Source organism: Haliaeetus leucocephalus, unplaced genomic scaffold (assembly GCF_000737465.1).
Source record: "Haliaeetus leucocephalus isolate CR32 unplaced genomic scaffold, Haliaeetus_leucocephalus-4.0 Scaffold696, whole genome shotgun sequence".
Lineage (NCBI taxonomy): Eukaryota > Metazoa > Chordata > Aves > Accipitriformes > Accipitridae > Haliaeetus > Haliaeetus leucocephalus.
In genome coordinates, this window is record NW_010973132.1 from 2,905,690 (window position 1) to 2,931,486 (window position 25,797).

Below are 25,797 nucleotides of genomic sequence, written 5' to 3' on the forward strand. Positions count from 1 at the left end.
ATGATTTTGCTGGTGGCCCTGGAGGCTCTCCAGGCCACCTGCTGCTGCAGTCACCGCTGTTCTCTCCTTAGCGTTACTCTGGGCTGCAGGAGCCAGCTCTGTGCAGGTGTGAGGATTTCCGTCCATGGTGGGAGCGGCTAGGAGGAGCCATACAAAGCGCGGGGTATGGAAAGGGCACAAGCGCCTCTTGCTTATTCTCTCTTTTTAATTTAATTTTTAAATTAAAGCTTTTTTATTCTTTTTCACATCCTTGTTAGAACTGCCTGGTTATTAATTTTTTCTACTGGGAGCCTGCACATGTCCGCTGGGGGGAAGGCAGGGGGAGGAGAGCAATGCAGGGGTAGCCTGAGCCTCGGCTGGGGAAAAGCAGAGCAAGCCCCGCAGTGCCTGGCGCGTTTGAAGCCTTTTCCCTTTCTGGCTGGCACAGTGGGAGGGTTGGGGAGCAGGGAGCAACAGCAGGCAAAAGAAACGCCCGTGGCACCAAGCGGCAGGCGCGCCGGTCCCCTGCCAGCTCCGAAATGGCTGGCGGTCACTGACTGCGGTGAGATCAAGTCTGCCGGTTCCCGGTGCCGCAGCGGGGCTGGCAACACGGGTAGCAGCGCAGCCTGCACCATTTAAATGGAGCCTGTGGCTTCATGGCTTAGGCATGTAGTCAGTTTAATCACACCCAAGTAGAAGAGATGCGGTTTCTTCTTCTGGCGGTGCTGCGGCTCATCCCCGAGACCAGCGTGAACAGCCTTGGCTTTACAAGACTGTTGGGAATAAAAAAACTGGCTCTTGGGCCACCTGAGCCGCCAGCCTCGCATCTGGGGGGAGCGGGGAGGCTGAGGGGGTTATGCCAGGAGCGAGTTGTCAAGGCTTTATTTGGGAAAGGGCTGGGAAGACATTGCTAATCACTGTGAAGCCAGGTGCACCTGGACCCGACCAGTCCCTAGCAGACAGCTTTGGTTTACTACAGCCAAAGCTCGCCGGTATCGCTCTGCTGCCACACTAAGAGACAAGACAGGTTTAGATCAGATCTAGACAGTAGTTTAGCCTGCTCTCTGCTAGAGACGTGGTGGTGGCACAGTGCTGGGATGGGGCAGGCCTCTCCTGGGCGTTTCTTTGATGGCTAGGTGGCTACAGAAATGCTGGCTCTGCAGGTTTTTTGGAAGGTGTGCTGCTATGCCTGCAGCAGGAGGACTGTGTGCCATCATTTTCAGATAACACTTCCCAGCCTAGCCAGTCCTTAGCCCAAAATGTGCCGACAAGGGTGTAGGTACCTGGAGTAAACCCAGTTCGGTGTTGGTCTCTATGTGCCCTCTGCCGGGCAGCATCAGCTGGAGGCAACCACTCAGTCAGAGCCCCTGGAGATATTCTTTAGAGCTAAAATTCATTTCTACTATTGCAGCACCCTTCTCCCTGCCAAGAAAGCAAGCCTCAAGCTGGAGTGTGCCGCAGCCATCACGCAGAGCCACGGCTCAGAAACCCCTCCCAGGGCTGGGGACTTTCTACGGGCACCGCGCCATCCCCTGTGCCTGTGGGACCCACTGTCCCCACCTGGTACATATGGCTAAGGAGACAAGAGATTTTATTGTGTTTTATTTAGTAAAATGTTAAAATAAATAAATACAAATTGATCAGATGCTCTGTACCCCCTCCCCCACCCCAACTTTAATTTGCTAAAATCTAAACACATTTGTACCAAAACTGAAACCACAAGGGACTTGAAGGCAGCAAAGAGACTGCAGATCACTATGAGCATCAGGCTAAAAAAAATAGAGATATTTAAAAAACCCAAACCAGCTCACAAGTCAGTGTTCTCATGATGTGAATCTGTGACAACAGAGCAGTACCAGTCAGAAAGGGCATTTTACACCAGGGCCTGTAAGGACGGGAGATTGATGGGGAGAGGGGCAGCACAGGCGGCACCGGCTCACGGAGGGCAGAGCCATGGCTTTGCCATGCGGAAACCCAGCCGGGACAGAAGCTGCCGCCGTCCCCGTGCAGCACCAGACCTGCGGCTGCGGGGGGCTGTGCCGCCAGAACTGGGGGCTGTTCATCAAGAGCACCTGGAGGAGTCGGGCAGGCTGGGGAGGGACCGGGGCTTGGACACGGCACCCTTCAGCGTCAGCTCCTGGTCCGACCCCAAGCCAGGACTCCCACTTTACAGCTTGGTTTCGGGTGAAACGCTGGGGTGGGGGGAGAACGGGACAAAGCACGGCACATAGGCGGGGTGGTGGTATCAACAAGTCTACTGAGATGGTGCTGGCACGATCGCAGGAACATGAAGCTGTGAGCGAGGCCTGAGTATTTTCTTTATACAAGCAGAGCTGCCTTCACAACCCGCCTGTCCTCGGCTGTGGACGACACGGTGGGTGTTTGCAGATTAGAGCCAGTCAGCTCCCAAAAGACAAAACACGGCACGGGAAACCACCCCACTGCCGCACCAGACCTCCCAGGCAAGCAGCAGCTCACCACCACTTCTCTGCACCACGGGCTCCACTGCTGTTGACGTGGCAAAGTTGTTTCCTTCCTCCGCAGGAGCCTGAACAGGTTGGCGCTAGCAGTTTCCCCCCACCGGTTACCTCGCTTGACCTTTGCTTAACGGAGTTTGCAATCCGCGCTTTGCTTCCGTGGGGCACCCAAGACGCCTCTGCCAGCCTAAGAGGGTGCTTGGGGGGGGTCCTGCAGCTGTAACCAGAGCGAAGCAGCTCGTGGGACACAACTGCCTGTTGGCTCTGGTTGCGTGGGGCTGCCGGGAAGCTGCCTGAGCCTCAGGGGCTTATGCGGTAGCAAAAACCCTCCTTAAGGAGGGTCTTGGCTGCCTGTCATATATGGCACCAGGAACGATTCGGAGATAACGTACCTTCTGGAAGGGAGAGCTGACGGGTAAGGTGCTACTCCTGGCTCTAGAGTCAATCACTGTTTTGATTGCCAGTGATAATTAAAGTAAAGAAACATATGAGACTGTGATTAGAAATTACACAGTAGCCCAGAACAAGCAGAAACACGCAGCCTCCTGCTGCACCCAGCACGGAGCGTGACTGTACCTCTTCTTTCAACAGTGCCTGCTCCCTGTGCCCGCAGCCCATGAAAAACAGCTCTCGCACTGTCAGAACTGCCAGTACCCGCTTTACGGAGGGGAATGCGAGGCATGGAGGCATTTCTTTCTTTCTCTTTTAAATAAGTGCCCTTCTCCCCTCAATTTCGGCATGCTCCACCTCAGAGGCCAAGATCTGGGTAACGAGCAAGGGGAACCCCTGCCCTTGCTTGCACGTGCACAGCCTCCTCCCTGTGCTGCTGCAGTATCAACCCTCAGTGCTGGGGATCCAAAATCAAGGGTGGCCACCGAACGCAGCCCCAGGAGCTGGCCTGTGCCACTGCGGGACCTGCATAAGCCACTGCCCCCCTTCCCCACCTGAGCTATGCCCCCAAGGCCATTCTGGTTGCCGACTAAGAAAAGGGCTTTCTCGAAGCTCAGCGGTAACAATACTTCATTTCTTTTCCAACACCACAGATAAAAGAAGGCAGGTGACAAAGGGGCAGGAATTGGTCGAGGTCTGCATTTGCCAGTGTAAATTTAGGACAAAGAAAAAAGATGCAAATCCCCCAGGTGGTGAAAACACTGCTGAGCGCCAGCAGACCGATACTGCTCGCTGCTGCTGCCTTTCCGTGCCACCTCTCCACCCAGGACAGACAGAGCCAAGCTTTCAAGGCTTTTGAGTTCCCCAGGCACTCCTGATAGTAAGCATGCCCTTAAGTACTTCTTCCTTCCTAGATGGGCACTGGGCTGAGTTTCTCTGTCTGAAGCATTTGACACCTGCTTGGATCCTAGAGAGTGAAGAACAGACACAGAGCTTACTCCCTCCTAACACAGGAGAGCTGGGACAGCCGTTGTCCCAGGAGGGTGCCCCATGGGCTGCTGCTTAATGTAGCCTTGATGCAGGCCCTCAGCTCCTGAAGGGTTATCTTAAACTTACCACATGCCCCTGTCTAGCTGTACTGGTGAAGTGCCCCTTTGCATGTGTCCCTAAAGAAACCAGATCCTAAGAAAACAGGGAGGCATTGCTGCACAGAGGGGTTTTGGCACAGAACTGCCAGATGTGACAGCTCAGAGCGCAGGAATCTTGCACGAATACTCCAAGAGATGGCCGAGAAGTATCTGAGTCACAGGTCCTGCCCGGCATCATCTCCTCCACTCGGGACCTGTGTAAGCTGACACTGGTTTCAAGTAGGCTGATCGTGACACTTGAACTAGGAAGGTGCAACCACATTGGCAGAGCTGAACCTTTAGCTAGTCTCGGGAGTATTTCTAGCAAGATTTTTAATTAATGCGGTCCAGATTAGAGCAGGCTCCAGCTGCCCCAAGGTCTGCTTCATCTGCCTTATCCCACGTTGTAGCACAGAAGTCAAATAAGGCTCTCGTCAGGATGGCATCACTCGGCAGCAGAAGCAGAGCTAGGGATGACTTAGTGCCCGCTTCCTTCCCTATCTGCAGCTGAGCAGCTCTTTTCTCCCACCGCACTTGGTCCTTTTGGAATACAGATCAACCCAAGTCAGGAATCAAGGCAGGATAAAGAGCCTTTTTGCCCTAGTCTTTCCACTGAACTTTCAAACCCTGTAACTGCAGGAATACCTGTCTCGTCACAACAGAGCCCTATTTCACTCCTGGGTTTTTCCTACCCTCACGTTCCCTCCTTCTCCTCTCTTTCCATTTCTTCTCTCTGCTCTGCTTTATCCCACGTAATCTTCATTTCCTTTGCTCCTCCTGCTTCCTCTCTTCCTTTCCCCCGTCTCCAGCTCTGTACCCCTTTTCACTGCCCTTGCTTCTCAAAAGAGGCTTCTGTCCTTTCCTTTGTCTTTGCAACACCCATCTCTGGCCTGGGGAGATGAGAAGCCCCAGCCTGGCTGTTCTCATGCGATACACTCCAGGGCCTTGCACAGCACAGCGATTTTCACAGCTCGTGGCTGATTTTTCACTGATGCTCTTGGCAAGCCTGTTTTCTGTTCGCTACTCAGGTAGTTTAGTAATACTGACAGGGGATACAGACAGACCCTCACACAGGTAAGGTCTTGGTTTTCTGAAACAAGCCCACATCTTAAATTAACCTCTAGGAGAGGTGTTTGTCTTTTCATGGGTCTGTAATTACCAAGCTTACCAGTGCATGGTATAAATAATTTTCTTTATTGGCAAGTTTCAACTATGTGCTCAGCCTATACAAGACACAATGATGCAGAAAGTTCTTGTCCCAGATAAAAGATAAACATGGGGAAATGGGAGCTAAAGGTAAAGGACATAGAGTCATATTTTTCAAGTATTACATTCCATTCTGTAGGTGTTACAAACAGGACTGAGGCTTAAAGAAGGATCTGAGTAAGACGGCAATAACCTGGAGACAAGATGTCTGCAGCTCTTGTGTTTTCCTGATCCCACCTGATTTTTAGGGCATTCCCTGGTCCAGGTCTGACCACTGAAAACAAGGATCCAACAGTGTGTCGCTGCGAGGCTTGCTCGCATCCCCTCAGAGACCAGTACCTAGCTGGCTGTTGGAAGGGCTCTTCGGAGACCTTTTGCCTTCTGAATGCCAGAAACTACAAAATCCACATAGTGCTTGGGAATGGCCTTTGCTGAGGTAGTTTGTTGGCCAGGCAAGCCTAAACGCCAAATGAAATTAGCTGCACGACAAAACATCTTCCTCTCTCTCCAGGTTCCTGACTCTTCTTCTACACACTTGTCAGAAAACTGTCTGCAGTAACCCAGCAAGGTTGAACTTGCTCTGGATCTTCAGAATTCCCAAGGGAGGACAAATGGAGGTGAAGCAAGGTCAAAACAGTTCTGAAAAGACACAACAAATTCTGCCCAAAGGGGCATGGTCCACAAGGAAGCGTAATATCGGTATTTCAGTGGTTATCTGAGCAGCTCACTGAGAGAGGCCCTCAGTAAAAGAGTGAACTGTGGTTTGACATCAGAATTGGTATTTTAAAAACATGTTTCATTAAAAAACATGTATTCATCATTAGTGCTTCACAAGCAAAGAGGGCAGGGTGCAACCCAGCTGGGGAAAAAAAGCAAGAGAAGCATGTGCACTGCAAATTCACAAATATTTTCCACTGTATCCACACGGGAAGGAAATTTCAGAGTTTACTCCCTGTATTGGGGGCTGCTACAGCTTGGTGGGGCTAAGAGGGAGATTTCACTCTGGGTTCTCCTGAATGCTGATCAAGCTGCTTTTCAGGGCTGTCTCTGCAACAGTACAGGGAAGAAGATGATTTGAAGCCAAGGAGGTCAGAATTAGGGTTCACATTTCCAGACAGCTGGAATACACATTTGCTCTCTTAAGCCTGGTCAGCTAGGAAGGATAAAATACAATATTGTTCTTCCTACCAACCACAAAACCAAAAGATCTGCCCTTAAAATTATCACCTCTTTAATTTCTAGGTTAGCGGCTTTTAGTTCATATCCCCACCAACAGAAACTTGCTTGCAACAAAGAACAAAGTCCTTGTTTTGCTCATGCAAACCATTAGTTCATCCTACCAACATGGTAACTCCTGGCTAATGGATGTCCTCAAAGAATCATCCATGCTACTCACCCTACTTGCCAATCTTCCCTAGAAGTATTGCCTTTACTGTGTTTTGTACAGCACTAAAACCACCGCTGGCTCTAAACGAAGATAATGAGAATATTAATGATAATACTAATTCTTCTAGCCAGGTCACACCCTCACTTTCTCACTCTGACCACAACACACCTTTCCAGCTGTTTAAAGAACAGATTGCAAGGAGGAGGGAAAAAACTACTTCTGCAATGCTTACTCTGTTTCTGAGCAAAGAAGCAGGGTGACTTCTTAAAGCCCTTAGCACTGGGCTGAGAGCCAGGGCCGTCTCTGATGTGAGCCTCCTCTGTGGTCTCATCTCCTCCTTTATAACTGAGATTTAAAAGCCACTTATTTCCCATCAATGACAAGCAATGACATAAGAATTAGTTAATATCTTGATGGTGGTTTGGAAATACAAAACGCCAGTCATTATGACAGCTTCCCAAAGAGCAGAAGTTTTAGTACAAACTCACCCTCTCTCAAATATTACATGAGAAAAAAACCAAACCAGTCCAAACCCAGAAGACAAACTTGAGCTTCTAAGCTGTCAGAGTTTAAATTTCTCCCTTGATTGGAAACTCTTAGAGCAGCTAGAAAAACAACATTTTCCTCTGTGTTTAGCAAATGCCAATTCCCCTTCCACCCTATTGTTGCTAATTGGGCAGAGATAACCCCAATTTACTTATGTCTATGTAGCAGCATCATTGCTAGTGTCAGTGCAGCCCTGGGAATGCTCCTTGCCTACTGACTGATACTGCTGCAGAGCCAGGAGGGAAAGCATCCAAACGGGATCAGCGAGAGAGAGAGAAAACTACCTAGCAGCATCGAAAAGTCTAAGTTAAGATCATTTCTCTGCCAGGTAATGATTAACTAAAGGCGTCCTTTTACAGTCTGGAATACAAATGCTGTTAAGAAAAGGGACATAAAAGTCTATACTTATCTACTCGGATTCTGGAGACAAGCAGATGCCTCAGAAAAACAGTAATAGCTGTTTTAACATCTCCTGGCTGGTTAACTGCACTCAAATTTAAATACGGCTACCAGTGAATTTCACTTCCATCCCCTCCTGAATTGGCAAAGAAAAGAGAAGGACTACTGAGTCTTCAGGCATAGCTTGCTACCCCCAAACAGTGCAGTGCTTCCAAGAGAGCTCAGAAGATAACACCAGAAATAAGAACATGAGAACCATGAAGACTCAGCGCACCTATCCCTAGAGACTGTCTCTTACCAGGAATGTACTCGATGCTTCAGAAGATGATGTTAAGAATTACCCAAGTGGCCAACTACAGAACAACCTGGCCAAAAAGGCAGTTTCTCCTGAGTATCTGGCCGTTAGCTGCTGGCTCATATTCTAAAGAAAGAAGGCTCATGTTCAGTTTGTTTTTTCTCTTCATCCCTTGAAATATATAGTCCTTTGTTTAAGTGCTATGGGTTGCTGGCACAGTGCTGCCCTATGATAATGATCCCCACTGGTAACTGGGTTGATGGAAGGACATTTTTAGTTTGACCAGTTTTGACATCGTCTGCCCAGCTGTCTCCTTGCCACTTGTGCTAACTTATCCTTCCAGCTCTGCTAGTTCCAGAACAGAACTCAAACATCACAAGACAGAGTCGAGGTTATCCCAGGTTCAGCTGAGAAGTGCACGTAAGAGTCACTTTCCCAACTACAGACAAAATGTGAGAACTCGGGATATCAGTTCTGAGCTCAGAGCTGAAAATAGTGCACACGCCTACAGAAGGAATAAAAGTCCTTAAAGGGCAGAAGGGCAACCTAAAGGAGAGGGAAGCAAACAGCTCCAAGAATCCCACAGAAGCATACTTGGCTGTAGCAGCAAAGAGACTCTCTCAGGCTATGTAGTGTCTGGAGTATTCACTTCTTGCTCAGAAATGCATCCTTGAAATCCAAACCTTTTCTATCTTCCACTAGAAACAGCTGAGCAGGTCTGCCTCGCCACCCAACGCATGCTCTCAAGGGCACCGCACCGGGGACTCTGCCTCACATCGTGTGTAGTGGCTCAACTCTGCTCCCACTGGAAGTAAAGGGAGTTTTACCAGTACTTACAGTAGAAACAGGGTTTGCCCAAAAGTTTATATGCAGTAGTGAAACTAGGCAGCTCTGTGACACAACCCTACATGACCAGAATCAGCACTCTAAACTGAGACAGACCCCACAATAATAGGAAGCACAAGGCAAGCTTTGCTATCTAGAGTGAAAAGATTATACATAAGAGATGAACTTCTTAAACAAGAGGATGTAACAGAAGGCGATTTCAGCCTAACCAACTCACTTTCATTCTCAAGCTCTAATCCGTCTGTATCACAAAACTATAAAAGCCTTAAACAAGCACGCTGCCAATTGCTTCTCTCTGGGTTACGAATACATGAAAGAATGGGGGAGATATGGTAACAGCAGAGACAAGCCTGGCAGATCCTCCAGGTGGGGTGAGATCCAGCACTGCAGGATTTGATTCTCTTTAGAGTTTAGCCAGTAGCATGTATGGTATAATCTATGGAAATTGTCCCATTGGATTTTAAAACACAAACACAGCAGAATGTCATCATAAATAAGCAAAGTCTGTGTTAAAAAATTCTAAGTACACAGCGTTTTCTCCAGTTCTGACACCTTTTTAATAGAAATCACTTGTTTAGGAAACAAATAGCACTTTTGTAATTTTTTTTTTTTTTACAATGTTTCTTACCTTGATCTTATTTTAAGTAACACTAGGAAGACCTCAATATCTTTTATTTTCCTTTTTAATTTAAAAAAGTTGTTTTTTTTTCCCCCAGATACAAAGATTTTGCCCTTGCATAAAAAAACAGTGCCCAAAACGATGACACAAGGACTCACAAAGACTCACTGTATCTCACTGACACTATTACTTCTAATCTATACCATGCAAGGTCCCATCTACCTCTTTAATTAGACTGTCAGCCTGAAAAACAGCTTTTCTATTCCTTATTTAGTTCTTGTTACCAAAAGAAGAGAAAGGAAGTGAAAGAAAGGACATTTCTCTGTTCAGTTCACACATCTGGGTCATGTGCTACTTTGTTCAGGATACCTTTGTTGTTTATAAATATAGAAAAGGGTTGGAATCTCATTTTCAAGTAATCGATGCACATTTTCTCTTGGGACACCTCCGTCCAATGCTCCAAGCTGACCCTGGATTCTGGCCCTCTATTTTCCCATTCCCAACATAGGCTTTCTGGATGAGTGTGAGGACCCAAACCAATTCTGCAAAGCATGTCTGTTGTTTAATGTGAAGAAACAGGATTAACCCAAAGCTGTTGGGACAGTAGATACTCAGCCTGTACATGTGCTGGTTACTCAGTGAAAAGTCCATCTCCTTTCCTTTTGTACATCTCCTGTCTAAACAATAGTAAATACTGCTTATTTGATAGACTTGTCCCTTCTGGGCACTGGGATTTGATAATTTATATTTCTGTTTTTTTGGTTTAATAGTACTGAGAGTTTAGAAACAGGAAAAGCCCACAGGCTCTTTGGACTTGTTTTTGTTTTCCCCTAGCTAAACAAACTGTTCTGCAAATAAGGATTTGAAACCTGCTCTCCTCCCTCATCCCTGCTCCTCACCCCAAACAAAAATAAAACAAACCTATAGTGGCTGTGGAGGCTGCTGCAGGCACACACTGGTGTAAAATATAGAGAGAGTAAATATATTATTTCACTTGGCATGGTGCTGGCAAAGAACCCCCAGCTGGCACTATTCATGTAACATGATCCAAACTTTGCATGTACACACAGAATAAGAAGGATCAATTGGCAAACTCCGGTGCCGCCTGGCACAAGCATCTTCACGCTCTCTCTGGAACCAAAGAACTAAAGAATTCTGCACTTTCCAGAAGAAATCCGGTTTTGCTTTTCTAGAGTTTCATTATCTTGCTCTTCCTCCTCACCGCCACCTCCCTTGGCTCCTTCTTAACTTCACTGTGTTATTTAGTCTCATCGCCCTTGTTACAGTTCACCATGCAGCTCTGGGAAGGGGAGGGGGCTAAGGTGGAGGTGGCAGCATTAGTATTGTTAGTGGAGTCCATGCCATTGGAGATGGCTACTGAATTGACCTCAGAGTTTATGGGTTTTGAAAGGTCGATGCCTTGGATGAGGCGGATCAGCTGTTTTACCTTCTCCAAGGAGCTGTGCATCTCCTTCTGTTTTGCAAGGATGGTATTCTTCATTTCCATGCATTTCTGCAGCAAAACAGAAAAGCAGTAATAAGTTCAAGCTTATGAATTAAAGAAGGTAAGAGAAGGAATATGATGTTCACAGATCTAAATATAAATACGCAGAAAAGAGGCTGCAACTACAATTTCACTTTCCCAGCCTAGAAGAAAAAGAGTCTCAGGGCTGTGTTCACAGGAGAATTCTTATTTGCAGGCTGAGGAATTAAACTGCCAGTACGTAGCTGTCACCTGGTATGGCCCCCTTTCATCCCAAGGTGTTTTGCAAATGAACACAGACAACTCCATCCTTTTGTGTTCCTTTTGAAGGGAAACTTCCAAGTAGATGTTCTTCTTATTTTTTCTATTAGTATTGCATTGCTGAAATTTCTTTAGCTCAGATCTGCAAACTCAGGCATCCTACTGCAGCTGACTGCTGACAGTGTGTGTGCATGCCACTAAAGGGATACAGCCTTTGCTTTCACATATATTTTAGCAGGAACATCACTTCCTTCTCTCAATAAATAAAGGGGTACTTGAAAAGAAAAACAAGCCCTTCTTGACTTGAAAATCTTATTTTGTGGCCACTTCTTTCTCTTAGAAGCAAAAGTAACCTAGCTAGCTCATCAGATAAGAGTCAGCATAAAATAACTGTAAAAAAAGTCCACAAATGATGTTTCAAGGGTGAAAAACTGGTTATATCTACATATGAAACTCTCAAAAAGGAGATGGTAGCTATGTCTGTAACATTGAGGTTCTTACATGAAGATGGCAACCTTCCTACATTTCTTAAACCTTTTATCCACGCTGATCTCCAGACACTGTTGGTTTCAGCTTTACTGTTTTCACACGCAGCTCGTAGCATCATAAAAACACCACAATATTTAGGCCTAATGTGTCTTTTTTGGACAGTTCCAATGAAAGCATAAAAAAATGACTCGATCATAGAAAATAAACCATTCTCCTTACCTACTGTCAATCCCTCACATTAAAGGCTTGCATCTGCCTGAGTACATCACTGAGAAACAGTGTTAGTGTTCTAGCGCTGCTCAGGTTATGCCCAGCTACTGCTAACCAGAAGATGACAGTCTCTAGAACTGCTAACCAGCACCTCTCACCACTTGTTTTCTCCCAGTTGTTTTATTTGTACGGTCAGCATTTAGGGGCATTTAGGGGTCTATAAACATGGGACATTTACTTTTGTCCTAATAGGTAACGACAGGCAGACCAGAAAGCGCATCTGTATTTAAAAAGAAAAGCCTGTACTTATGTATCCAGCCTTACAGATGCTGCCACATAAGAGATTACAGTATTTTTAATTCTGTGACACTGACTAGGGCTACACTAAGTGAGGGGCTCAAACTTTACACTGGCAACTCAAGAGCCTGATTTGCATAGAGCAAATCAATATGTATGCTCCAATTACTGCGATAAACTAAGGTGGAAACTACAGTTTCTGGTTCCAAGTATGACATTGTCTGATTAATATTATGCAGTGTCCAGCTGCTGACTGCCAAGGCAACATGTCAAAAGCCTGAGAGTCAGTCATGAGTGAACGGTCACTTTTGTGTTAGGAAGGTCTGCAAAGTGCACCAGGACTGTAACTCTTATTACACACACAGGCCCAACCATTCTTATTTAAGTTAGCCACTGGGGAATTGGACTTAATCTACTGCCCACAGACAACAATGCTCTGGGTCATGTTTGTCACCTGCTGATATTATAGGTCACTGTATGTCTACAACGTATGGTCAGCATGGATCATGTATAAGTGACTCAATGTAAGTATACGTTGCCTGTATTTCATTCCTGCTCCCCAAAGTTCTAAAAAGCAAATGAAAGTGCTCACTCAATTCTCAGTAAATCCAGTGGACGACAGGTCTTGTACATGGACTCACTCTACAGTTTTCTCTCTGCATTCTGGCACCAGAACACAGGTGCAGAGTTATTTGTGAGGGCAATACTCACCGTTATAGAATTGCTGAGTTGTTTGACCTTCTGCTCTAGTTGTTCTCTTTCCTGTTTTAAATCTGAACTCCATTTAAGTAGTTTCTGTTTTTCCTCTTCTTTTGCTGCAAAACAGAATATTAATCAGACTATTTAAAATGTTCCTGTTACAACAGTGGACAGAGGATCTAAACTGCTTCATGTAAAGAGGGTAATTGCGTTTCAAGTCAATTTAACAACTTGTGCACTAAATCACGCCCAAAATTTCACCTACACACACAAGCATCACAGAAGGCTTAACAAATATTTAAACTGCTATTTTCACTTCACTAGTGATTAAGGTTCTTCCTCTTTAATTTCCTTTTGCAAAGCAAGTACCATTCTATCCCATTCCCAAAATAACATCTTCCATTATTAAAAGTGAAACAGAAGTGTTGTTCTGCATTTTCCTACCTGCTTTATATGCAATATATGAATGAACAATTGCTAAAGTTCCTGGCCATGGGATTGCTTCTTCCTTCTTTAGCATCTGAAAGAAAAGCATTTAGAGATTTAGATGGTACACAATCCACCTCTAAGAAAGCAAAAAGGAAAGAGAGAAAGAGGGAAAGACTGAGGATTTTCTTTTATGGCTATCATTAGCCTCAGCCCTGTTAACAAGAAGCTTCACAGACCTGTTCTGAGATTTAACAGAGAGAATTATTCACAACTGTATTGTGGCTCCTGCAAAGCAGGCCTGTTTCTTACAAATGTCAGCATTTTCTCAAATTCCCTCCATAGCCACAAATAAAGTCTACTAATGAAACTGAACAACTTAAAAGAGGAATGAAAGGATAATATACCTGAACTCAAACTTGCCAGGAGACATAAACCTTATTTCATGGTTCAGACAAATTGCTGATCTTAGTTGTTCTGGGATAAAAGTTTTCGTGGCCCAGAACAGTCTCCACACCATCCATTCAAACACCACACTTCCTGGCTAGTAAAACATGAAACCATCCTATCTCCCCTTCTTATCAGAATCATCTTAATAGAGTTGTCAAACCCTCTTTATAAGGGTAAGCACCATTTATATCTTTCAGATCCTTCCTATGTATTCCTTCCTAACAAAATTTATTTTGAGAGGAAAGACAAGTATTTTTAATAAATAAATCAGAAGTGTGTCTCAGAAGATAGAGGACTTGGTCACTTTACAGTGAAATTACTTGGATTCCCCCCCCCTAATTTTGTGGAAACCTATCACAGAAATAGGAAGAAGAGGGATAAGGTGAGAGTAGGCAAGAGCAGGAATAGGGAAGTAGTAGCACTCCCTCCTCTCTCGTAACCACTGACCAAGTCACTTGAATTTTTCATTTTCATTTTTTTGAACAGCGTATCATACATCAGGCTGTTTTCTTACGTTGCCATCTGGCTAACCGAAGGTCACATGGGCAACCAAGCAATATGCTACATTAGACAGAATGCTAACAGCTTCAGGCTGCTGATTATCAGCAATCCTTTGCAACTTCTGGAGTTCCATGTAAGGGTTAGGAATACAACAGTTTACTTCTTTGTCTTGTCATCTCAATGGAATTATAAACAAAACATTAAAATATAATCTGTTCACTTCAATTGTGTACTTTCAGAGAGTGATCTAGAATGAAGAACCACCAAACTGTTCGCCTATTTTCATTATACTGATGCTGGATGGTATTATTAGAGACGTCACTGAAGACAACCTTTCTGATGTTTGATTTATATGAGCAAACAGGGGCTTATATTTGCTCTATCTATTGAGGTACGCTTGTGCAAATGTTTTATTTATTTGTCCAGAAGAATATACTAATAACTTTTGAAGAAACAATAAGCTTAAGATGAACAGCAAAATTTCTGTGGGTCATAGAGAACCTTTCCCAAAAGTCTGTGTGCAAAACCTAACAGTTTTGTATTTGCACACATTCCAACTGAGGCAATTCGATCAAATTCACACAAGCCTTATTACAGATCAAATAGATTTTTTCAGCATCAGGCTGTCTTGATCTAAGTAAGCCAAGTGATATGGTTATTTTCTTTAACATGGAAAATTCTTCATAGCGCATTGTATATAACTCTTCCTGTCTGTCAAACAATACCTGGTCTTGACATTTGGGACAGATCCACATGCCCTTGGGAATGGTTTTCAGAGGTGGGTCCAGACAGTCCAGGTGATAAACACGTGAACACGTGTCACACATCAGCAACTGCCCGCTTTTTCTGCAAACACTGCAAAAATCCTCATGGATATCGCCCTGTAAAATTGAGGGGAAAGGGTGTGGGTGAGAGAAAGAGAGAGAAGGCAAAAAGTGAACTTTGATCTTTGACATCTACATCCTAGCTGAATGCAAAGTTTACAGCACAAACTATTTCTAAGGGGATTCCAAATGGTCAAGCCCTTTTTAGGCTGTAAAACAGGAAAATGAGGCAATATGTCAGAAACACTGACATCTGTCCTCCCAAACACTCCCTCTGTCCTCACAAGGCAAAATGTTACAGCAAACACTTATTACCATAGCTTCTCTTAACAACTGCTTCCCCATGGCGTTTCTTCTTTAAGTTTCCCCCTTACCCTGCCTTTTTTTTTTTTTTTTTTTTCCTAAAGTAACGAGCTACCCACTTTCCTAACCCTTCTCATTTCTGGATATAAGCACAACTCCACTTCATGAACGCTGATGAGACTGTCTCTTGCCAGTAATAGTATGTAAGAAACCCCAGCTGAGTGACTTAAAAGAACCCATCAAATATTTAGGTCACTTTTAGAAATGAAACTGGAAGGAAAAGGTGTTGTGCTTGTAAATGAAAAAGAACAGAATGAACGATGATCTGAGAAAATTCTTTTTATTTCACTTAGGTTACCTCAAGTTGCACCAAAAAAGCTGTGACTCAAAATTTTCTCATTCTCTATTGAGAGTGTTTTATGTTTCATCACTGACACAGCCTGAGAGCCAGGATGAAGGAATACCAAGAGAGATTTTCTAACTAAGGGTTTTTTAAAAGAAAGGATTGAAAACATTACTGGCAGTGGGTCTTAAAAAAACCTAGATTTAGTTACTATTGCATCACCATCAGAGAGAATTTTTTTCTACAGCCATTAACTTCCCAGAAAGATAAGTCTGATTTTTGTCACTTTTTCTCTCTCTCTCCTCCTGTTACTCCCATCTCATGCTTGGAGTAGTGGTGGTGTTTCTGTTTGTATTTCGGCTATTTGAACAAAGAGGTATGAAAGAAAGATGGCTCAGCATCCACAGAGGGGCAGAGGGGCACCCCAGCCCTCTCCTCTCACCACCTGTGAGCTGTCCTGGCAACTCGACATAGTCAAGACCCCACCTGGAGTCTGAAATACGCACTTCTCACCGACTTTGGTTAAAGTCTCACACACACAAGAGATCTGCAAAACCACAATCTTAAGATGCATGGGTTGAGTCAAACTGTGCGTATACACTCCCCCTGTATGAAATATCAATGTGTGCAAGGTTTCATTTTGACCCATACAGTCTTTTCACGTGCGTGAATAAGTTCTATCAATTTGGAGGGTAGCAGATTTGGCTGTGAACTTACACATTAAGTTGCCAGGCAAGAAAAATGACGCTGATCTCTACTATGGATAAAATATTAAGCATATTAGAAGAATGACACACAAGCAATCTGCTCAGGTTTCTGCTTCCTGGCTCTACTGCTGATGAGGCCTTTCTTCAAAGGGAAGGCTATCCTTCTTTTAATTCCCAAGGTTAGCACTGATGTCATGTTTTGTAAAGGATCAATCTTTAGTGAATTTTCAGTGCCATGTTTTGGTTCCGTAACTCCCAGGTATCACTGAGAGCTGGGTTATGGTATTACTTCATCCTTTAACACCAAAAGGTTCCTCAGTGTTAAATGAAGAATTAAATGAGTGACATCTCATGCCTCTTGTGAAGTGATCTGTGTAACCAGGCTGGGAAGAACTTCTTTTCCTCTATCAAGCATTCTGTGAGTACAAGGAAAAGAAGGCAGGCAGGTATCCTGGTTTCAGCTGGGATAGAGTTGATTTTCTTTCTAGTAGCTGGTATAGTGCTATGATTTGGGTTCAGTATGAGAAGAATGTTGATAACACACTGATGTTTTCAGTTGTTGCTAAGTAATTTTTAGTCGAAAGTCAAGGATTTTCCAGCTTGTGATGCCCAGCCAGCAAGAGGGCTGGAGGGGCACAAGAAGTTGGGAAGGGACACAGCCAGGACAGCTGACCCAAACTGACCAAAGGGGTATTCCAGACCATATGACATCATGCCCAGTATATAAACTGGGAGGAGTTGGCTGGCTGGGCACTGTGGCTCAGGGATTGGCTGGGCATCGGTCAGCTGGTGGTGAGCAATTGTGTTGCGCATCACCTGTTTTGTATATTCTATTATTATTATTTTCCCTTCCTTTTCTGTCCTATTAAACTGTCTTTATCTCAACCACGAGTATTACTTTTTTGTTTTCTGATTCTCTCTCTCATCCCACAGCAGGGGTGGGGAATGTGCGAGCTGCTGTGTGGTGCTTAATTGCCCGTTGGGGTTAAACCACAACAGTAGGAGATGTCACATAAGCTGAAACAAAATCCTCTGTAACCTAAGGCAAAATTTAAGAGGAAAATTCTCACATTTTAGAAAGAAATTCTCATTCTAGAGAATTACATGTGTTAAGATGCTTCGGTTGCCACAGACTACATGATGGCACTTGGTAACTGGCTCGGGTGCAAAATTATTGGTGTGTTGAAAACAAAACCTGTTTTGTCTAATACCCTGCAAAAAGAGACACATGCAGCTGCTTCTTGAGGGGGAGACATTTAGACCCAGAACCTTCTAAATTCAACTGAATGCTGCAAAACCTGAAGTGACACAGCTGGTCAGTGTGCAGTGCAGCTGAACGCGTTGAGATGACAACAGACGTGCACAAAATCCAGAGTCCTATTTTTGGTAATGCAAAATTCAGGGCATTTCCTCAGAATTAATAAACAGCCTTACCAAAATACCAGCCACTGTTTGATTCCAAAGAAATGCCCCAGGTTTTATGGGCAGTTAATAAATATATGCATAAAGGCAGGCTGGATTTGATGTTGTGACATGCACCCCACTAATCTCAGCTTTTGGACCAGTTCTGTGAGGGCTATAGGCAGCCAACTTAGGCTGGAGCAGAGCTCACTGAGGCTGCTCTAACACATGCTACAGGCTGAAGAGACTGAAGAATAATTTCAGAACAGAGACCATAAAAGGTGATTTAATGTCACTTTTTGCTCTACTTCCTCTGCACCAAGAGACCACGAAAAATAAATGAAAGCTTTTTGGACGGCTAACAGTTTTCTTTATTTTTATAAAGTGTCTAGAGCAGCAGGGCCTGGCTTTAGGCAATAGAACTGAATAATACGGTATCAAATCAGAAGTGTACGTAGTTTGTGTGTTAGAATATATAATACCTATACTTATATGTACATTTCACTGGAACAACATGGGAAAACTAAATACTCCGCAACAGGAATTGTTCATGACAATATAAATAAAGCTGATCATAATGTATGATGTAAGTGAATTAAGTTATCAGAAGCAATAATAATTCTTGAATTTCGTAGCTTTTATGGGCTTGACTTCGCAATCTGAATGTTCTTTAATGTTCCTCTGAATTGAAATCTTGTTTTGATATAAAAAGTTTACTAGTAAAAAGGCATTTTGTGACCACAGACTTGAACCATCACTAGAATAAAGATTTTTGCACTATTCTTACTGCAGAGTAATTGACCTTCAAAGGCAATTGCTACCTTCCAGGTGAATATGCCACTACTGCATGAGGAAGAATCACACATAACCAAGTGGTAAAAAAAAAATTCCCAAAAAAAAAAAAAAAAAAAAAAAGGGGGGGGGGGAAGGAGAAGTTTTGCTCAATCCTGCCTACTGCATTACTTCCTTCCTTTTCCCAAGTTTTATTCCTACTTTCTACCCCGCCACCCTTAACACCAATCCCATCTCAAGTTCATGCTTCATCCTCCCTTCAAAATTTACCCTTGTCATTCAAAGAATGACAACTCAGGAGAAAAGCAAGAAGGCCATTCTGAGCCATGGTGCCTGGTGCCAAGTGCTTGGTCTGATTTGTAATTTTCATAGGCTGGCTAAAGACAGAGATTACTCAAGTGCTAAATATCAAATTTCCATTCTAAAGCCTATAGGAATTAGACCTTCTCAACAAATTAATGAAAAATATTTTGAAGATGGGCAAAACTGCAGTCTTCTGTATCTGTCTGAGGAACTGCTCATTTGTTTTAACTGAGACTTCTGAGATAGCCTTTTACTTAGGCATGCACTTGTTGTGTTTTCATTTTTAAGTCCCCAAAAGCTGGACGCTGTAACTACAGACAATGTTTTCTGTCCTATCTAGATTAAAGAGACCTTTCTATATTCACATCATCTGCTAACAGTGTAGACCCTCTGCAACACAACATGGACTGGACTCACTGCCAGAAGAAGTGATCCTGCCTTTTCTATGTGCCCAGACATTCATTTCTGTCCCCTGCATGAGGCTGGCACAAGAACTAGTGTGTCTATAAAATTAACCAGATTAGGGCACGATCTTGGCTAAGACTAACAATTTTTAGCTATGCCAGTTCCCTTATGCAGATCACAATGTGGCCTCAGATATATCTGTGCTGGAACAACACAGGAGGCATTTAAGAGATGAGAAAAGACTGCTTGTGACAGGCAGGACAGTTCTCAGTGGTAGCACCAGTCATAAACCGTGTCATGAGCATTTCAGTGTATACTGTATTCTACATTTAATTAAGCTGCAAGCTCCTTAAATGCCAAAGACCTATTTTTCCTCTTTGTCTTCACCGCCAGCACAACTCATACTGTTGGTCTTTAAATATATAGTACTTTTCCAGCATTATGTAGCACTTTTCCAGTCAAGGATGCTAAAGGTTTTTAGAAGTATTGCTAAGTTCTCAAAACTCAGATGGGAAAAGGAAGCACCACGCCAAATACATAAATGGGGGAAACTGAATCACAAAAAAGGGATGTGACTGCATGAGCTTATGCAGCAATTTTATGAGACCGTATTAACAGAAGACTACCTTCCAGCTCATGATGGTAACGGGAAATCTTTCATCTCTTTATGATTAGCAAGTAAGAATCATTAGATCTTATGACAGAACAGCAGATATCGTATTTACTTCCTTTCCAGTATTTTGCTGCCTCTGAGGGTTCAAATTTTGTTTAATAGTCTATTTTTAATTAAAAAAAAATTTTATGAGCACTTTGAAATATATTTTCTACTTGTATTTTATTTTATATGGAATTAAATACCAAATATTTCTGAAAAGTCTACCAAATTAGCCCAATTGACAGCAAACATGCATTGAATGGGACTTTGGGATAAAAATTTTTCAAAAAATTAAACCCACAAAAATGTTAGTGCTGTTGTATATATATAAACCAAATGACTTGTCTGGAAACATGTTAAAAGAGATTTATATATGATTCTAAAGGGGAAAGAGTGCTACTGTGCTATATTGTAATATGCTCAGGTAAGATAGAATGTTAATTACCTGCTGTGTAATATTCCATTGTCTCCTTTAAAATCCTTCTATTTTCATTAATTAATGAATATTAAAGCAATCCCAAACCTAGGCCTAAATACTATCCAAATTCAGAAAATTCAGGGCATTCAGAACTAGATTTGAATGCTACAGAAATTCACTATTCTTCATTTAGCTTGCTGCCACCAGGCACTGCAGGAAACAGAGCAACAACTCATTGTACTGTTTCGAGAGCTCTTACACGGTGGGAAAAGACTCGGCAGTATACACACACAGGTCAGAGATGGAAAAGACCCCCACCACATTATCCAGTCCTTCTCTTGGGGCCAATGTAAAAAATGTGCTCTCCAGCATGCTTCCTAGCTGTTTGTACTGTTTAATTTTAAAAGTCCCCAGGGATGGAGCTGCCCCACCTTCTCCCTGAGGGGCTGTTCCACAATCCCATTCATTTGACTGTCAGGAAAGGGTTTTTACAGCCAAGTGCTATTCTGGTCTCAAAAATGACTATATGAAAGAGAACCTTTTAATTCCACATACATATTCCCTGGGTATCAGAATTGCATCTATTTATTTCAGTGACTCAGACACACTTGTACTATTTCTATTCCTGTTACCTCTGCAGAACAAATACAGTTCAGAGGCAAGAAGCTGGCTTCTATTCCCTGTTGTATGTGGCCAGTAGAGTTGGTCTCTCAGTCTATGTATTTACAGTGGTGCAACTGCACAGACAAAAATAAAGCTGCCCAACTCTTCCTTAAAGCCCATTTCAAGTGGTTGGGCCTCAATTATATGTGATATGTTTAACAAAAAAAAGGGGGCGGGGGGGGAGGAGACCACTCTGACTCAGATTGCAGAAGGAGTTTGCAGCACTGGTATGAAGAAATAAGCAAGCACCTTTTTATTTTTAAACTGTGCCCAGTAAGTACTAGTCATTAAAACACAAGCACTTTACTGGAAGTACACTACAACTCCTGAGGATTTTTGTGCAATGAATTGTTTCACCCATACTGAACAGTCACAGTACACTTTCAGACAAACCATAGTGTACAGTCCCTTCCTTATGTCATTTTGGACCTACGCAGCGACTCAGTCCAATTCTTCCCACACTATTTTTCTTCTAAAGTTTATGCATGACCTTTAATTTTTTTCATCATGTTTTTGCAAGAAATAGAAACAATGAAATAATTGGATAGTTATGAGCAACTTAAAAAAGGTTGTGCTTTGAGTAGCAAATCTTATCTTTGAATTAACTTAAAATAAGGACACTCACTTCTTTATAAATTATAACAATATGACCAGATTTCACTCAAGACAGATTTTGCGATCTGACCACAGGGGCAATGTATTTAGCTACGCCAGTACACCAGAACTGCCAAACCAGTGCCACAAATGCTGCTCCTGGCTGTTCTGCGTGACCCAAGCAGTTTCCCTCCTTCTCTCATTACAGAAACACCACAACTTTTTGTTATTATGGTCTGTAAGTAATACTTTTCATTCTCCTCTTCCCCCTTTTTCATGGATGACAGATTCAATTCAGTCCGACAAGATCTCAGACACTGCACAAAGGAAATGAGCTCATCTAGCATGCCTGGTGCCTCCCAATGTTTCAATCCACTGAAGGAGTTATAAATAAAATCTCCACAGGACAAGAACATAGGTGCAGGAGGAAAAAGGAAGGGTGTTAAAAGAATGCTGGACTGTTTCACTGAACTGAATCAGGACAAATGATGAGTGAGACTAAAGAACCAAAATCTGCAAAAATTTTCCTTGTGGCTGTTTCTGCATATCTTTCTAAAAGTAACCCCCTCCCCAAGAGTTACTTACGTCTGTGGAGCTGGGGCTAGGCAGGGACACAGGCTGAACAGCTGCGGGAAAAGTAAATGTGGTCTCTGTCTTTTCATTTTCAGGGGAGTCAGGATAACTGGACAGAGGGGACGTAGGGGTCAAAGCCCCGAACCCCAGCACCGTGTTGTATTTAGGTGGACGACCTATATATTAACAACAGGGAACACAAAAAAAAAAAAAAAAAAAAAAAAAAAAAAAAAAAAAAAAAAAGGAAAAATGATCTTACATACCTTTGGCCAGTGGTCCTCATTGGCTAGCGTGAAAAAGGAAATGATGTAGCACAGAGAGGAAGTTAATATAAAAGTTACAAGTGGAAGGACAGAAGCAAAGATTTAAACATTTTTTTAGAAATCTTTAAGTAGAATTGTGCAAGGAAAGAACATTTAAAAGATGTATTTCAGAAGGAAATAGAAATAAGCTCTGTAGAGGGTCAAAGAATCACTCCCACAAAAGCCACTCCTAGAAATGAGGCTATTTAGTTTTTAGGGAAAACATGTTGGCATCAAAGCTAGAGAGAAGCTACAATAACTACTATTAAATCCTTTCTACTGTTATCCCACACCTCCCTATCTTTCTAGTGCCAGCATGAATCTACACAAAGGTTAAGTCCTTTATCAGAGGCCAACACTCACCACCCCCCCCCTTTTCTTCCCCCTTTTTTAAACCCACTCACCCACAGATCAGCACTTCCTACCCTACTGGTACATTTTTTAAATTAGGCTACCTCCAGAACAGGCCCTGTTGTCTGACCCACACCACCAGCACTACCAGTTGTAACCTACCACTGGTATTCCACTGTAACCCCCCCAGATTCTGTATTCTTTCTTAGACTTTCTCAGTCAAATATGTTTGATTATGCACAACTTCTATATGCTCCTTTAGACTAGCAGAAGAGCCAAATGTGTTCGTAACATTTTTCATAAAATTATGTATGCAAAGCAAGACAGCAAAAACACAGTATGTAACCATCATTTCTGCCTCCCTTCTCCAGGGTAATTTATGGATATGTAAACATAAAGGAGTTAGGATCTAGGAATAATTCCCCAGATCTTATGTTTACAGATTGTCAGTCTATACCTATTAACATGCTAAACCTTGCATTTAAGGTCTGGATATGTTCCAGAACTAAGTATGTCCTTGGAAACGGATTTCTAGTAGTGATGTCCATGGCTGAAATTTCTGACACGCTCAGCACCATCTAGAATTAAACTAAAGCTCTCAAGGGCACATGCTTGCATAAGCTTTTTACCTAATATATTGCTATACTAAATCACAAAACAAGTGTATACATCCAAATCTTTTGTCAACTGAAAATGTGTGCTACTGATTTGGTGCTGATGCAAGGTACAGGCTCACAACAGGGTGTGAGGAAAAAAAGAAAGTATAATAGCAGTCAGTGTGCAAAAACAGGCTAAGAGAGTATCAAGTACAAAAGCATGCAATCGTTTTCATTGATACAATAATTGTTCACAATGAGTTATAAAATAGAATTAAGAAATCATTACTAGGAGAAGGAACATTTACTTATCCACAGAGTAAATGCAAAACTCTCTCTCTGTAAAATCTACATCATATCATTTAAAAAAAATACATTTAATGTTATTAGAGGATGGCAGTAGAGACTGGTGTCTTTTATTTAGAAACAGCATAGCTGCAGAAGTGTCAGCTTTGCCACACTACCTGCTGGACTGAAGAGGTATATCAAGGAGAGTACATGTCAAATGAATATTTGACCTTGCAGCCAAAAAACAAAGCTAATGGAAGTGGTGAGTGCTAGACAGGACTGGGTTTTTTTGATCCGATTGATTACTTTTTTTAATACAAAAAACTCTGGAGTAGAGAAGGTATTACGAGACTGCAGAAAATCATCAAAAATCAAGGAAAGATTGTCATATATGTGTGGCTGATGCCATGCACAAAAAACGGTATCATGTTCTCTCCTATGCTGTTCTGACTCATCTGTTTCACCATAATCTAAGTCTTCAAATTTCACCTGTTCTACAGAAGGATTTCTACTGAATAATACTGCATACCTATACGAAAGATCCAACTCTCATTTTAGGACAAGTAGCACTCTGGTTGCAGAAAAGTGCTCAGTATGAGCACGTTAGCCTTTCTTGCTCAAGATAAATTCTTTTGAAGGACCCATCTCTACCCCCAGTGGGGAACAAAGCTTTTGTCACACTAAGTTTCCTCTCCTATTCAGGGCACAGACATTTTTCCATAACCACCTTCTTGACAGTAACAATACAATTTAGTTATTAACAAGAGGATCTGACAGCAGCTTTATACCACTAAATGATGTTCAAGCATCTCACGTTTCACTTGCTCTATCTGCTGTATTTTTATTTTTTTTTTTGGAGAGTGAAACTGAAATGAAACATTGAGCTGCCTAATAAAACCTGCTATGCTAATCCCTAGAAGTCATGACCTTTGCTGTGGAAATTTACTGGACAAATGAAGTACTGTAGAGTCCTTCTTTGTTTTGCTCTTCAAATTAACAAGGGGACTGCAAATGCAAGATGGAGGAAGAGGCATACAGCAGGGAGACAGGTCTAAGTATACCTCACCTCTTTTACGTGTCCCGGGATGCATTGTGCTGTTCAGGTACGTGACTGCACTCTTCTTGCGCTGCAGGGAAGAATATAACAATTTTTGTTGGTTAATATTACATAGTAGTACTAAGTGAGATTACTGGCTGTTCTGTTTTCTGAAGCACAGCTTCAGAAAGGTTGTTTTTTTTACACTACTGCTGACATCTGGACTGCTTCAGGCTGATATGCAAGCAGACCTAGTGGTAAGACTAACACACGCTGCTATTTAACATCAGCTTTACATAGGAAGAGGCAGAAAAAGATGCATTAGAAGAACATCCCAATGCATTTACTATTTAAAAATCTGAGGGTCCTATCATTGCAACGGCCTTTTGAATTATAAATGATAGCTTGCCTATCTAGTTAGGACTGAGATCGCTTAGGAGATAGCAACATGGCAGAAAAGACACACAAGTTCAGAATGAAAATACCAGCTTTCCCCAGCAAAAAATTAATACCTCAGGCTCAAAAACGGCTCCACTGTACACTGGATTTGCTGTTGTTCTTCTTTTCCTCTCTTGTCGCTTACTTTGGATTTCTTGTAAAACAAAGCATTCAGGTTAGAAAACAATGGGTCTCGGAAATTATATAAAGTCCTCAGAATTCAGTTTGCATGTGGGGAGAGCTGTGAACATTTCTACAGAACACCAATCACGCTGAATATAGGCAACTTTGTTATACTTCTAATTTCTGAAGGTTTGAAAACTAAGAGCTGACAAGGAATACAAACGCAGTGCTCAACTAACTAATGAAATGACTGCCATCTTCTCGCCAAGTACTCCACGACTAAGACGTTTTAAACTCATGGTCAGTGTAATTGGGATTTGAAACAAAAAGCCTCTGGTAACCTTGTTGATACTTAAAAATAAACACAGTACAAAAATATGCAAGCCATTGAAATATTAGGCTGTATTTCACTGTATAGGATTAAGGAGATTAAACTATAAACCCAATTATAATCTATTAACTCATTCACTACAGATTACAGTCCCGTGACATCATGAAATAAATGAAAAGTCCACATGTGGGTTACAGTAAAATTAACCATGGTGTAACTTTGCAGATACAGGGGTTGTCCAGAAAGCAATGGGATTGTCACAAA

General features: G+C 42.7%; 1 protein-coding gene across 5 annotated transcripts in view; it reads right to left on the bottom strand.

Annotated features, from left to right (window-relative positions):
* Positions 1-9,185: 9,185 nt before the first annotated feature.
* The window catches only part of PHF21A (PHD finger protein 21A), a 98,538-nt gene continuing 81,926 nt past the window's right edge, over positions 9,186-25,797 (bottom strand). For all 5 annotated transcript variants that reach the window (XM_010580101.1, XM_010580102.1, XM_010580099.1 and 2 more), the window contains 7 exons: positions 25,154-25,233; positions 24,672-24,732; positions 22,081-22,244; positions 14,813-14,968; positions 13,155-13,230; positions 12,723-12,826; positions 9,186-10,784 (listed from right to left, as the gene is read on the bottom strand). In XM_010580101.1, coding sequence (XP_010578403.1) covers positions 10,530-10,784; positions 12,723-12,826; positions 13,155-13,230; positions 14,813-14,968; positions 22,081-22,244; positions 24,672-24,732; positions 25,154-25,233 — 896 coding nt within the window. In that variant the 3' untranslated portion in view covers positions 9,186-10,529. The remainder of the gene's footprint in view (positions 10,785-12,722; positions 12,827-13,154; positions 13,231-14,812; positions 14,969-22,080; positions 22,245-24,671; positions 24,733-25,153; positions 25,234-25,797) is intronic.